This window comes from Galeopterus variegatus, unplaced genomic scaffold (genome assembly GCF_000696425.1).
Source record: "Galeopterus variegatus unplaced genomic scaffold, G_variegatus-3.0.2 Scaffold687, whole genome shotgun sequence".
Classification (NCBI taxonomy): Eukaryota; Metazoa; Chordata; class Mammalia; order Dermoptera; family Cynocephalidae; genus Galeopterus; species Galeopterus variegatus.
In genome coordinates this window covers 732,356-747,428 of record NW_007726798.1, presented here as the reverse complement: position 1 = coordinate 747,428, position 15,073 = coordinate 732,356, and the positions used below count along the sequence as shown (strand labels likewise).

Sequence of the window (15,073 nt, the reverse complement as noted above, 5' to 3'; positions counted from 1 at the left end):
CGGAAAAAAAAAAAAAAAAAAAAAAAAAAAAAAAAAAAAAAAAAGAGTAATCTCGGCCAAGGAAGATATTAATAATCAGTAGACAAGATGACCTGCTCCATGGATAATAGTTAGCCTCTTTCCCCAGGTACCCCTGTCCTTACTCTATGGCTTCATGAACTGAATGGTTAGGAGAAAGGACAATCTCTTCAATAAATGGTACTGGGAAAACTGAATATCCACATGCAAAAGAATGAAATTGGATCCCTATCTTATACCACTCACAAAAATTAACTTGAAATGGATTAAAGACTTAAATGTAAAACCAGAAACTATACAACTCCTGAAGAAAACATAGGGTAGAAGCTCCTTGACATTGGTGTTGGCAATGAATTTTTGCATAGAACACCAAAAATACAGGCAACAAAGGCAAAAATAAACAAATGGGACTAAATAAAACTAAAAAAGCAAAGGAAACAAAGCAGTACAGGTATAACCCAAGGAATGGGAGAAAATATTTGCAAACCAAACATATGATAAGGCATTAATATTCAAAATATATAAGGAACTCATACAACTCAATAACAACAACAACAAAAATGAGCCAACTAAAATATGGCAAATGATTGGAATAGACATTTTTCAAAGAAGACATACAAATAGCCAAAAGGTACATGAAAATGTGTTCAATATCACTAATCATCAGGGAAATGTAAATTAAAACCACAATGAGATATCACCTTACAACTGTTAGGATGGCTATTATCAAAAAGACAAAATAGGGCTGGCTGGTTAGCTCAGTTGGTTAGAGCATGGTATTATTACCACTAAGGTCAAGGTTCAGATCCCCATACCAGCCAGCTGCCAAAAACAAAAACAAAAAAATAAGCACTGGCATGGATATAGGATACACTGTTGGTGGGAATGTAAATTGGTACAACCATCAGGGAAAACAGTATGGAAGTTCCTGAAAAAATTAAAAATAGAACTACCATAATTTCTAGCAATCCCACTTCTGGGTATATATCTGAAGGAAACAAAATCAGTATCGCAAAAAAACATCTGCACTCCCACATTCATTGCAGCGTTACTCACAATGGCCAAGACGTGGGAACAACCTAAGTGTCCACTGACAGATGAATGGAAAAAGAAACTGCAGTATACATACACAATGGAACACTATTCAGCCATAAAAAAGAAAATCCTGCCATTCGTGGCAACATGGATGAACCTGAAAGGTATTAAGCTAACTTACGTATGTTAGACAGTGAAAGACAAATACTGTATGAGCTCACTTATATCTAGAAGTTTAAAAAAGTTGAATTCATAGATACAGAGAGTAGAATGGTGGTTGATAGGGACTGGGGCAGGGGACGAGTGGGAATGGGAAGATGTCAGTCAAAGGGTACAAACTCAGTTATAAGATAAATAAGTTAGAGATCTAATGTACAGCATGATGAGTATAGTTAATAATACTGTATGGTAGACCTGAAATTTGCTAAGAGAGCAGATCTTAAGTTTCTCATCACACAGAATGATAACTATGTGAGGTGATGAATATGTTAACCAACTTAACTGTGGTAATCATGCCACAATGTATATGTATATCAAATCATCATATTGTATACCTTAAACATAAACAACTTTACTTGTCAATTATACCTCATTAAAGATGAAAAAAAATTATAACAGCAAGGATAGAGGTCATGCAAGGGTTTAGCAACATGGATTTACCAAGGCTAATCTGTCTATAGCCACCACTGAGTGCTCAATCTGCCAATAGTAGAGACCAAGAGAGCCACTGATATGGCCCCTGAACCACTTCCACCATAGGAAAGGCAGCACTTGGTTCTCATTGGAATAGGCACTTGCTCTGAATATAGATTTGTCATCTCTGCCCATGATGCTTCTGCCGAAATCACCATTTATGAATTTATGGGATGTTTTATTCATCATATGGTATTTTACACAGAAGCACTACTTCTGATCAGCAGCAAATGAAGTGTAACAAGAGGCTCATGCTCATGAATTCACTGATTTTGCCACTTTCCCCATCATCCTGAAGCTGCTGGGTGACTGGAAGTGGAATGGGCTTTTAAAGATTCAGTGACAGCACTAGCTGGCTGGCAACACCTTACAGGGCTGGGGCAGTGTCCTCCAAGATGCCCTATGTGCTCTCAATCAGTGAGTAATAATATATGGCATTGTTTCTCCCATGGCTAGGATTCATAGGTCTGAAAATCTAGAGGTAGAAATGGGAGTTGTTCCTTACAATTACCTTAATGTCTCACTAGTAAAATTTTTGCTTTCTATCCATACAACTTTGGGCTCTGATAATCTAGAGGTCTTAGTTTCAAGGGAGAAATGCCTCCATTAGAGAATAAGCAATGGTTCTACTAAACTGGAAGTTGATACTACCACACCTGGCCATTTGGGTTCCTCATTCCAGTGAATCAACAAGCAAAGAGGGGATTGCTGAACCAAAGAGGAATAGGGTAACATCCTGACTCTCAAGGTAAAATAGAGTTGCTACCTCATGGAGGGCTTGGGGATGATAAGGAGGAGTACGTCTGTAATACATATCCCCTGGGGTACCTCTTAACATCCCTTAATATTCCCATGTGTTGTTATAAACATTATTGGAAACTACTGCAACCCGAAACAGGCAGGGCTGCTAATGGCATAGACATTTGAGGAATGAAAGTTTGGGTTTCCCCACCGAACTAGAAACCTTGACCAGCTGAGATGCTTGCCAAAAGCACAGAGAATATGAAACTGGTAGTAGAAGGAAATTATAAAAATCAGCTATGACCACATTACCAGTTACAGAAGTCAGGAATGTAGTAGTTGTGAGTATTTAATCCTTACTTTGAAATAAATATATTTGTCTTTATATTACCCAATTCTTCCTCTACCTCCACTGTTATGGATTGAATTGTGCTCTCCCCCACGCACCCACATTCATATGTTGAACCTCCAATGTGACTGTATGTAGAGACAGGCCTTTAGAGAGATAATTAAGGTTAAATGAGGTCAAAGGGTAAGGCCCTAATCCAATAGGACTATAAAAAGTGTCATTATAAGAAGACAGAGAGACACCCAGATCACTTTCTCTCTCTCTGCACAGGCACAGAGAAGGGGCCATGTGAGAAAGTAGCCAGCCATTTATAAGCTAGGAGCGACCTCACCAGAAACCAAATCTGACAACACCTTTATCTTGGACTTCTAGCCTCCAGAACTGTGAGAAAATTAATTTCTGTTGTTTAGGCCACCAATTTGTGGTATTTGTTACGGCAGCCCGAGAAGACTAATAATATACCCATCTCTACCGTTCCCCCATTATCTAACACAGAATTTCTCAGCCTCAGTACTATTGACATCTGGGGCAGGACACTTCTTTGCTGTGGGGGCCTGTCCCACAAACTGAAGGATGTTTAGCAGCATCCCAGGCCTCTGCCCACTAAATGCCAGTAGCACTACCTCTCCCTCCCAAGTTATAGCAACCAAAAATGTCTCCAAACATTGCCAGATGTCCCCTGGGGAGTAAAATCTTCTCTAGTTGAGAACTGCTAATCTAATGTAAGATGCTTAAGTAGTGGCTAACCTTATATATCAGTATTTAAGTTACAGGATCTCAAAGGGGGAATGTGATTCAGCGAGAAAACAAAGACTTTGTGTCTTTTTTGGTTGGCATGTCTGATTGTATGAGGGATAGTTATGTCTTATTAGATACAAGCATAATTTTACTACTGTCTTTCCTTGGAAGCTAAATATGGTTATAAGGTGGGTGTATGGATGCCAAGGTGACAAGCAGTGGACTGCTGGGGTTTGTACTGTGTCAATTTAGTTAAGCCGGAAACTATGCTTGACAGAATCCCATACCCTGTATGGTTCCAACTCAAAGTTTACCAAAACAGGAGCTGCATGAGATTTGGCAGGCAGAAGTAAAGCAGCAGCAATTATTCTCTGAAGGTCATCCTAGTCCAATGTAGTGACACACAGATACCCATTACTCAGTGAATTCCAGTTCCATATCCAGCTCTGCTCCCCAACCACTGATCCTACTGACAAAGAGCTGCCCCAGCCCACTACTTGGGTGTAGACACGGAGGCAAAGAATTCCCACTGATTCCTTAGGAGCTTCCCATTTGCAATCCCACTTCAGCAGCTGGACACTTGGCTTCTTAGAAGATTGGTTGGAGAGCCTCTGATCCACCTACTCCCTTCAGAGCCTCCGCTTTCCCAGATCCTTTCACAATTGTGTAAGGCCTATTTCCTATAATAAATCCCATAACACTCATTGATGACTCTGCTCCCCTGCCTGAATTCTGATGATGCAGCGACGGGGAACCCAATGCCTCTATGCTATTCACTGATTCTTGCTTTAAACTATGTGAAGACAAAGGAAAGCAGTCCACCTCCCTCTGTGCAACCTGCACAACCTTCCCAAAGCCTTCTACTTTTTAATTTTTTTTGGTTGCTGGCCAATACAGGGATTGAACCCTGGACCTTGGTGTTATCAGCACCACACTCTAACCAACTGAGCAACCAGCCAGCCCCAAGTCTTCTAATTAGTAGAGAGTAAGTTAATGTAGATCAGTAGGCAGAGGGATAAAATATCTATCAGTTTTGCCTTAAAATTAAACACTCCAAGTGCTCATAATCCTATTCTTTGCCAAAATAGCCACTTTATGAAGACATTCACAAATTGAAACCCTTCTTAGAATGAAAGCTGCTAAATTGCTCTAAAAGAATTTTTCAGAATTACTTTTACATTAGACAAATTTCATTCAATCACTTACAATACCCACAGGTTAATTCAATGTTTTAAGAAAGGAGAGAGGATAAAAGCAAACAAGTTTTGCTTAAGAAACTTTACCTTTGTATTCTTTATAACAATCGGATATTTCATCCCTGAAAAAAAAAGAATTAGTGATAGATTTATTTTTAGCAAAAGAAGAACAACATTATTTAAAATATTATACTAGGCTTCCCAGTTAGCTCAATTGGTTAGAGCATGATACTGATAACACCGAGGTCCAGGATTCGACCCCTGTACCAGCCAGCTGCCAAAATAAATAAATTAATAAATAAAATATTACTCTAGTAACAAATTTAAATGATTTTCTTCTGTCATAATCATGACTGCACCCTAGTTTTCATTCTGAAGCTTTTTACTGAGTAACAAGATTAAACTAGTTTATACTTGACAACATGTAAAACTCTGGCATGTTTTTTTAGCTTGCTCCATTTTAACTCATTTAATCTATGCTTATAAACCATTCCTATCTCAGCTCTAATGTAGACAGTCCTAGCTTTTCTCTGAACTACAATTGTGGAAATCATGCTGTACAATAGATCATCGTAAATCAGTGTTTTCCCACAGGACTAAAACTATGATATGAGAAACCTTGTTGTCAAGTGATTACCTGATTTCCTGCAGATTCTAGGTTGTTTAGAGAAGAATTATCAAAATGCAAAAACTTCCAATAATAAACTGGCTATTTATAAAATTAGTTCCCACTCAGATACATGGCATCTCAAAGTCTTACAGAGCATATGTATGGCAAATAAGGAATATAATCTACCTGTATATAAATTTGATTTATTATGCTACCTATATGTAACAAACTTAGTTATTTAACAATTTTTGGTCCTCATCTTAGAATTTACAAGGACAATGCGAGCATGATTCAGATGGCCTAGATCTCCTTAAAAATCTGTCAAGGAAGAAAGAATCAAGCACTACTTTTTTTCTTTCTCAAATTTCCCAACAGGAAATAGAAGGCTTGCAAATTTTTCATTTGGTTAAAAAAAAAAATTAATGTCCTCAAAGCAAAGCAAAACAAACTCTAAGTGCAGTCTAAAACAGGGGTGGGGAGAGTTCAAAATGGCTGAGTCATTTTATGACCTTGGGCTGTCATTCTGAAACTTGGGTGCCTCTAAGAATTACTAAGGGCTTATTATTCCTAGGCCCTATCTCCAGCCAGTCTGATTCTGTAAGTCTGGGTGATGCTAAAATCTGCATTTTAAGCAAGTATCCTCAAGGGATTCTGACTCTAACCTGCAAGGTAGGGAAGTGTTTGGGGGCTAATTTTCCATAAACCGCTTTGGCAGTTCAGATTTTAGCATAGGTCAGAAGTGTCTGATCAGTACCTAGTTCTAACAGCAAAGACCCTCCAGGAGTCCCTGTTCTCACGTCCATGTCCCTCCTGCATCTACCTCTGGTTCTGCGCCCTGCTCTGGCCTTGGCCTTGCACTCTCACTAGCACTACCCCAGGCAAAAACAATTACGTTTTTAAAAAAATCAATACTAGTATTCAGTAGAAAAGACAAGGATGGCTTACCATCTTTACTTCTTGAAGGGCTTTCTTTAGCCATTTCAATATCCTTTACTTCAAAATTGGTCAGGACAGAGCCACCTGCTTCTTGGAAATCCTGGGCAAATGATAAAGCCAACTGCTGATAGTCCACAATACCAGTATATGGACAATCAATTGCCATTAGACCCTAGGACAGAATTATGTAAAAGTCAAAATAATACAATCAAGAATCAATGAGGTTTGCTCAAAATTTTATTTTTGGCTGAATTTCTTTAAACACACATTATCCTTCCTTGGCAAAAATCTGATAGTCGTAAAGGAAAAAAATAACATAAAAAGTTTGCTCTATTAAGTGCCCAAACTTGATACTGAACACATGTGTAATGTGTCTAACAAATAAAAGAAAATAATAATACTAGGTAAATAAGAAAATCTCTAGGGCTGGCTGGTTTGCTCGCTTGGGAGAGTGTGGTGCTGACACCACCAAGGTCAAGGGTTTGGATCCCTGTACTATCCAGCTGCCAAAAAAGAAAAAAAAAAGAAAAAGAAAAAGAAAATCACTGTAATCAGGAAACAATTTGCCCCCTCAGAGGAGTTAATTTTGACAGGCTCTTCCTGCTGCTACAATGAGTTTTTCAGTTTTATAATCTCTCACTGTATCTGATTATGATCTGATTCACATCTGATTCTGAGTTGAATTCTGTATCAGCAAACATTTATCTTTTAAATAAGCCCTACTGAGATCTTCGCTGTAGTATATCACATGCTGTGCAAGCTCAGTGAGAACTCAGGGCTGTTCTAGCTATTCACAATTTTTGCAGAGCATTACTTTGTTTTGCTGCAGACCCCATCTTCAAGACTACAAATATGGCATGGAGATTTTATGTGGTTAACTGAAATTATCTCTTTAGGTAAAATGATAAATTAAGAGTCAGGTTTTTTTTTGTTTTCACCACTGTTGGGAAAATAGAATGGTTTGGTCAGGACCCTCGCCTTGGGTCTGGTTGGATATGATTCAGCACATCCTTTGTAATCAAATTGTGTGTGTGTGTGTTGAGTTAGTGCGCACACATGCGCCAATGTATCTTTTTAGTTTTGTTGTTATTCTTGTGTTCTTCAGAGTTGGTGAAGCAGGCTGGCTGGCAGTGTAGTGCCTCAGGCAGCTGCAACACTGCACAGCCATGCTTTCCAACCTGTGGCTTTCAAGGACCTGTTTGCCAGTTACCTAGCTCATAGACCTGTGTGTGAGGGGTCTGGTGACCCAGCCTAGTGTATGAAAGGTTTGTGACCCAGTCTGTGAATGGGCTTGAGGGGTCTGTGAGCTCCAGAACCAGCCTTAGCTCAACAATTGGCCCAGTCGGCAGGATTACCAGCAGGTAAAAGAGCCCGACAACTGGCATGGTCATGGAGCCAGACAATTGGTGTCACAAACAGGATTATTAGCTCCACAACTGGCGAGGTCAGCAGGATTCTGAGCAGGTACAGGAGCCAAAAGCCCTTGGAAGAAGGAAGAAATGTGGCTACTTTTGAATATGCTCTGCCCTCTGGCCACCGTCCTGTTGACTGGGATCTGGTTGCTGCACACTGTACTGCAAGGCAGCACAGACCAGGTACTACAATGCAAAACCCCTTGGGAGGGGGAGGAAATGTGGTTATCCTTGAGCATGTTGTGTCCAGTGGTCACTTTTCTGCTGATCAGAGCCTGGCTACTGTTAACTATGCTGCAAACTGATCGAGATTTACAGCAGAAAGCAGTGTTGTTGGAAGCACAGATAAAGGTTCTGGAGGATGACGTGCAGCGACTGGCCACTCCTGCCCCTCACACCAGGGAAGATGACCAACCCAGTGGTGAGTTGGGGAAAACCATGTGTCTCCAGGCATGACCTGTTGTGCACAAGAAATTGAGACAGTAAAGCAACAGAAACAGAGAGCCCCTGGCTGCTACAGCTATGGGACCTAGAGGTGGATAGTGTAACATGCTCTAGAGATGATATAGTAAATGCATGTTGCATTTGTCTCAAGGCAAAAAGCTTGGAGGGTGCCCCTTAAACCCAATCGCCAGCCGGGTGCTATATAACCCAAGAAAAGAGTGCCATATGCAGATGGGCAGATGACCTGAGGATGACCCGAGAATTTCAAGTATGTTTTCACCTGGTGAAAAGGTGGGAAAATTAGTCTCCGTTACTATATGCCTGTCTCAGTGGCAGTGGTTACAGGAGAGCTGCAGATATGCACAGGGGTAGGGCAGCCACTCTTTGATGGACTGGGCGAATGCAGCTGTTGGAACTGTGTGGGCGAATGCTGCAGAACTGCCCGAGACTGTGAGTAAATAGCCAGTATAAGCCAAGCTGATTGAAGTAATTCAAAAGCCAGAATGTAAAAGGGAAGCAGAGAGTAAAGATTTGGAAAATTTGCAGCCTGGCCATGAGACAGAAAAGCAGAAAGCTGGAGAAAAACGTAAGGTTGAAGCTGATAAACTGTTTGCTAAAGACATCAGCGTGGTGGTGGGGCAGCTAGATGCTAATGACTAAGACAATGAAAAGGCCCTGAGGGCATTTGAAAAGTTTGGGAGAGTGCCCCACCCATCCTAGAAGGACTGAGTTATCCTGGAGGACAGACCTGGAAACCTGCTCCCTGCATCCCAGGTGCTCTGGCTGGAGCAGCTCCAAGTGTGGTTTGTAAGGTAGCCCTGGAGAGTACAGGCCTAAAACCTCAGTGGCGTCCATGTTGTGTTAAGTCTGCAGGCTGGCAGGACATGAGAGCAGAGGAGGCATGGCATCATCCACCCAGATTCCAGAGGATGTATGGAAAAGCCATACATACATACATACATACACTCAGGTGGAGACCTGCTGCAGGGGTGGAGCCACTGCAGATGTCATCTACAGAGCAACGTACAGCAGAAAAGTGGGGTTGGAGCCCCCACAGAGGAAATGTCTAGTGGAACCAGGATGGCGGGACTGCCACCAGGAGCCCAGAACAGTGGGGCTGCTGGCAATGTGCAGCACTGGCCCAGAAAAGCTGCAGGCACCAGGGCAGCTCAATGAGCTGCACTTGGCAGAGCTGTAGGAGTGAGACTGCCCAACACTTTAGGGGTCCAGATGCCCCAGTATGCTTAACATTTGCCCTGTTTGGGTTTTGGATTTTGGGGGGGCCTGTTTTCCTTTCTTTTCCTTCCTTCTGGAATGGGAATGTGTACCCAATGTCTGTCCCACTGTATCTTGGAAGTAGATAAACCTGTTTTTGACTCTTTATAGGTTCACGGCTGAAAGGAGTTTTGCCTTTAGTTTCAGATGAGACTTTGGACTTTGGATTTTTGAGTTGGTGCTGCAACAAGCTAAAGACTTTTGGGACTGGGATGGAATGTGTAATATGTGAATGTAAGGGTCATTTATCCTCACTAAGGGAACATGGTGGAAGATTCTGAATGCATAGGGTGTATGGTGAGGAACCTGAAGGGGTGGATTGTTGGGAAAATAGAATGGTTTGGTCAGGACCCTTTCCTCGGGTCCAGTTGGGTGTGTTTTAGCCCATCTTTTGTAAGCAAAGTGTGTGTGTGTGTGTGTGTGTGTGTGTGTGTGTGTGTGTGTAGTGCACATGCATGCCAATGTATCATTTTAGTTTTGTTGCTATTCTTGTGTTCTTCAGAGTTGGTGAAGCAGGCTGGATGGCTGGCGGTTCAGTGCCTCAGGCAGCCGCCACACCATACAGTCATGCTTTCCAACCTGCGGCTTCAAAGAACCTGTTTGCCAGTTACCTAGCTTATAGACCTGCATGTGAGGGATCTGGTGACCCAGCCTGGTATGTGTGAGGTCTGGTGACCCAGCCTGGCATATGAAGGGTTTGTGACCCAGTCTGGACAACAGGTTTGAGGGGTGGGTGAGCTCCAGACCCAGCCCTAGCTCAACTATTGGCCCAGTTGGTGCAGGATTACTGGCAGGTAAGAGCCCGACAACTAGTGTGGTCATGTAGCTCCACAATTGTTGTCATGAACAGGATTATTAGCTCCACAATTGGAGTAGTCAGCAGGATTCCAACATTAGTTTAGCAAGAGCACCAAACAACCACTCAAAACACGTTCAAATGTCACCTCTCCCATGGTGACAAAGATGCAAAGGATTACTCAAAGCCCATTTTTTCTGAGCAGTGAGAGGCCCAGAAGGGGTTAATTCCCAGGAACCCTCAGGGGAGAAGCATTCCTCGGCAAATAACCTTGAACTAGGGTTTTCTCTCAGTATTTATTCTCCAGGCATGAAAGTTACAGAAAAGGAACATAGGTGGTTACAAAAAGAACAGCAAGATAATTGTCCTGGCAACAATTATCAGTATAGCTGCACCAAGGACATCTGCCCTTAGAGCCAGCAATTTTGCTGTGTTAAAATTCTGTATCTACAACATAGACTTTAGCCTGGGGAAAGTTTTCTGTCTTTCGCAAGCTTAACATTTCTATGTGTAATTCTAAAAAGTTAGGCCCTGTGAAATACATTTGCTTTATAAATGTTAGTATACTCCACATTAAAACTCTGTAAACGATCTACAACACACCCTTATTTTATTTTTGTGAATAAATGCTCAATGTTCCATTTGCTTTCTCTAATTATGAAGAAAAGGATGAGTAGAATTTCACACACTAAGTACTGACTACATTTTAGTGATCCTTGGTAACATCACCATTTCCTGTTGCCTTATTGTGTATATGAGGATATAAATTCTCCCAATCAATTTTCCCTAAGAGGGTAGTCCAGTTCCCAGAATAACTAATGTTCAAAAGCTGAATGCAACTGGTAAATTCTACCACCCCCTGTTTGGCCAGCACAGGTCTGTTGTTGTTGAAGTCATAAATAATATCTGATATAATATTATTTTCAATGTCTCACTTTGTATTCATACCACACCCCAATCCTAACACATTTATGTGCTTGACTCTTAAAAACTCAGGCCAGTATGGGGATCCAAACCCTTGACCTTGGTGTTACCAACACCATGCTCTAACCAAGTGCGCTAACTGACCATCCCTCTTAAACACTTTTGACTTTGTCATCCACTCCTGACCAATGCTTCCAAATAGCTCGATCATGATAAGGGTAATAGCTCACAAAACATCCGACAGTCTCTTTTCACAAATTGGAAGCAATATTTGGTAAACTTCAACATTTTCCTAACAGTCTTGTTTCCAAAATATGAGAGCATTTGCCAAGTATAGTAAACATTTCTTCTGTTTTGATACAGTTGATAACACATTAAGACTTTATATTATATCTAGTCACTGCCCAACAATCCCTAAATTCACAGGTCCGTAGTTATACTGACCTATATTCACAGGTCAATCTATAAATAGTATTTTGGGTAGAATAACCTCAGAAGCTAATTTAGGATAATACCAAGAGTTTAGTCCACAAAAACTTCCTTACATAGCATATGTGACAAGTACGATAACAGAGGAATAAAAATGTGCAGTAAAAGTGCTTCATTCTGGATCAACAGTTTTTAGGAATCCCAAATATCCTTCTTATTCATCTCATACTCCTATTACCCAGCACAATGCCTCATACACAGACTACACTCAAATATTTACTGAATGAATGAGCTTTTGAAGGCTGTCTTTAAACATACTACATACTGGATTTCCCCACCTCCAGATCTTTCCCAAAAGGTCTCCCTTCTTTTCTTTCTCTGTTTAGTCTTGGTTTTTCCCTGCCCACGAGATGTTGGGGTGCCCCACCAATACACATGTGTTGGGGAAAGATGGAGTGAGTCGCTGCTACCAAGCAATGCAATGGCCTGGCCCAGGACTGGCTGCAGGGCAGAGGCAGCCAAGTTGGGGTGGGGTTGGTGGACAGGCTGGCTGTGTCTGCCAGCCAGGAGGCTGGGCATACAGTGTCTAGGTCAGAAGGTTAGAGTCTGAAATCTGAGACCATGGCAGGTCAGGTGGTTGGAAAAGAACCAGGCAAGCAAGACAAGGAAGTTGGGAGTAGAACTCAGTCAGGAGAAAGAGGAATAAATGGTTGACCAAAAGGGTTAAAGAAAAAGCAGGAGAATCAGCAGGGCCAAGGTCAGAGACAGCAGTTAGGCTAAGCCTAGAGAGGGAGCTGTCAAGAGTTATCCTCCAAAATAAAAGTTTAAAATTTTCCAAGATCCTCCCCTAAAGGTTACTTAGTCTTCCTTTTAAAGTGACCTGGTCAAGAAGCCTTTTAGAGGCTAAGGCTAAACTTTTAGAGATGAACTTCTTTCTAGAGGGCCTGGAAGAAACAGAAGTGACCCTGTACTATAGAAATTTTGTCCATTGTTCCTGGTGGTAGCGATGAAGTTGGGAGACAAGGGAGGAGTTTACACAAGACACCTTTATGAAATAATTAGACTATATTTTTCACTATACATTGCTATCCCTAAATTCATATAAGCACTCATGATTACAATCTGGCATTATATAAAGTACATCACTTTTGCAGAGGCTTCAGAGAGAAGCAGGATATACCTCTTTTATAAGTATTCTCCTCATTGATCTTTTCAGTGGGAGTTGGTCTCTGAGAACCCTTCTTAAGCCCTCAGACTAAGCTGAAAGTGCTCCTTTCCTTTGGTACAAGACAGAGAACCAGCTCTATCAGACTACTTATCATTATATTGAAATTACATCTTCTGCTACACTACAATTTCCTTCAGGTTGACAGCCATGTCTTATCATCGTATCTGCAGTGCATAACAAAATGTTTGGCACAAAATAAACAAGAAAATTTTGGTTGAACCAAACAGAAAGTTCAGATCTTGGGGCAGGGCAATCTTTAGGAGCTGTGTGACCTTGGGAAAGTAACAACCAGTTTCTTCATTTGTAAGAAACAAAAATATGTGTATATGTGTAATTTTATTATCTATGCACATATATCTCATGTACCTCATTCCAAGGACCTGTGAGAATCACCTGGTCAGGGGTAGAGAATAATATCCAGACTATTCTTAACCTTTACAACATGTGGAAAGATTTTTTTTTTTTTAAAGCATGATATAAAGAATTATGGGTTCCTCTTCCTATTTTTTCTATCTTTAAAGCCCTTTACAAGGATGTGGAATAGACAATGATCAGAAGAAATTTTCCAAATTCCCCAAATTTTGGTACCACTAGTGTAGGGACCCCACGGGCGCCTGAACAGGGACACACCCTGGCAATATGGCACCCTTCCTGGTTCTTCTCCGCAGTAAACAAGCCCACTGGCGCCAACACCCAAGCCCACCCGTGCCAAACCTCAGCCAGTCACAGGTCAAGGCTCACCTCCTGCCCAGCCCCATCCAATCAGTTACTGCCCCGTCCACTCTCTCTCCTGCCCCGGAGCACAGCACCCTATAATTGTACGCGCAGTCCTTGAATAAAGCGGAACTTCTCTGGTGAACTGTTAGCCTGGGTCTCGCGTGATTCCTTCGTCCGTGCGCCCCTTCATTTGGAGCCAAAACCCGGGAAGGAGTTCACCCTGCACCAGGGGACTCCTTCCTTGGACCTCCTTGGACTCCTCTGCGACCCCCCAGGATTGACAGTCCGCCCCCGTCCGTTTTCTCCGGCTCTGACTTCCTTCACCCACCACCGGCTCATCCATTAGGGAAGACCCCTTTTCCTTTTGTCAAACTTGTAGATTATTTAAACCTTCACCCTAATCACATTCCCCCGGCCCCGGCATTGACATGTTCCTGGCCCCGGAGGCTGAACCTCCCATTCCTCCCTTTCTCTTTCTCTCACTCCTTTTAACCTTCCTCCTTCCTGGGTTCATCCTTGAACCCATCTAACCTTCCTCCTACCGGGTCCAGGACCCCCGCCATCCAGTAAACCCTAGCCCGCTAGGTCCCTCTGGCTTCCGGCACAGTTGCCTCCAGGAAGCGAGGGTCTAGGTGATGACCTACACCCCCTTGCCTCCTGGGTTCATCCTTGAACCCACCTCCTGGGAACGGCACGACTCATTGGGGACGCCCTCTGAGTTCTGTTCTTCTCATCCGGCCGGAGGGCTCATTCTATCCTTTTAAACCTTCTCTCTCTCTCTCTCTCTAATCCTCTTCGGAATGGGAGCTTCCGCCTCCTCCCTCCGGGGTGATTCACCCTTACAATGTCTCTTAAACAACCTCACCACCCTATCCCTCAAGCCTGACATTAAACCCAAACTCCTCACTAAATTTTGCACACAAGATTGGCCTTATTATCCCCTAGATAACCAAAATAAGTGGCCCCAAGGGCACACTCGATCCCAACATTCTCCAGAACCTTGTTAATTACTGCCAGCGCCTGAGAAAGTGGAAAGAGATTCCATATGTGGAGGCTTTCCGCCTACTTGCTCAAAATCCCTCTCTCTGTCTCACCTGCTCTCCTTCCCAGGTTCTCCTTGCATCCAAACCCCCTTCATCCTCACTGCCTCCACTACCCTCTACTTCTAATAATTTTGACCCTGCGGATGAACCCCCTCCGCACAGGTCTCCTTCTCCTGTAACTTCCTCTGCTCCCCAACCGCCTCAGTTAACTCCACTCCATCCGTCTCCTGCGCCCGGCCAGCCGGCCGGTAAACAGCCCTGGTCTCCGGGGCAGCCGCTGCGGGGTGAGGGGCCCACTAGTCAGCCTGTTCTCCCTCCTGCCTCTTCCTCCCGTTTCTTCCAGCCCCACTTCGCCGCCATTTCCTGTCCCCCAACCCCCACAGGCAGCTCCGCCACCATCTTCTTTTCCTCCGTCGCCATCTTCTGTTCAGCCATTTTCTAGCCCCACCTTACCGCCATCTTGTTCCCTGCCGACTCCTATTTCACCTG

The 15,073-nt window shown here is 42.7% G+C and overlaps 1 protein-coding gene across 1 annotated transcript in view; it reads right to left on the bottom strand.

The window, feature by feature from the left end:
* The window catches only part of L2HGDH (L-2-hydroxyglutarate dehydrogenase), a 64,382-nt gene that overhangs the window by 18,930 nt on the left and 30,379 nt on the right, over positions 1-15,073 (bottom strand). The window contains exons 5-6 of the mRNA XM_008571404.1: positions 6,326-6,488; positions 4,858-4,892 (exon numbers count right to left, since the gene is read on the bottom strand). Coding sequence (XP_008569626.1) covers positions 4,858-4,892; positions 6,326-6,488 — 198 coding nt within the window. The remainder of the gene's footprint in view (positions 1-4,857; positions 4,893-6,325; positions 6,489-15,073) is intronic.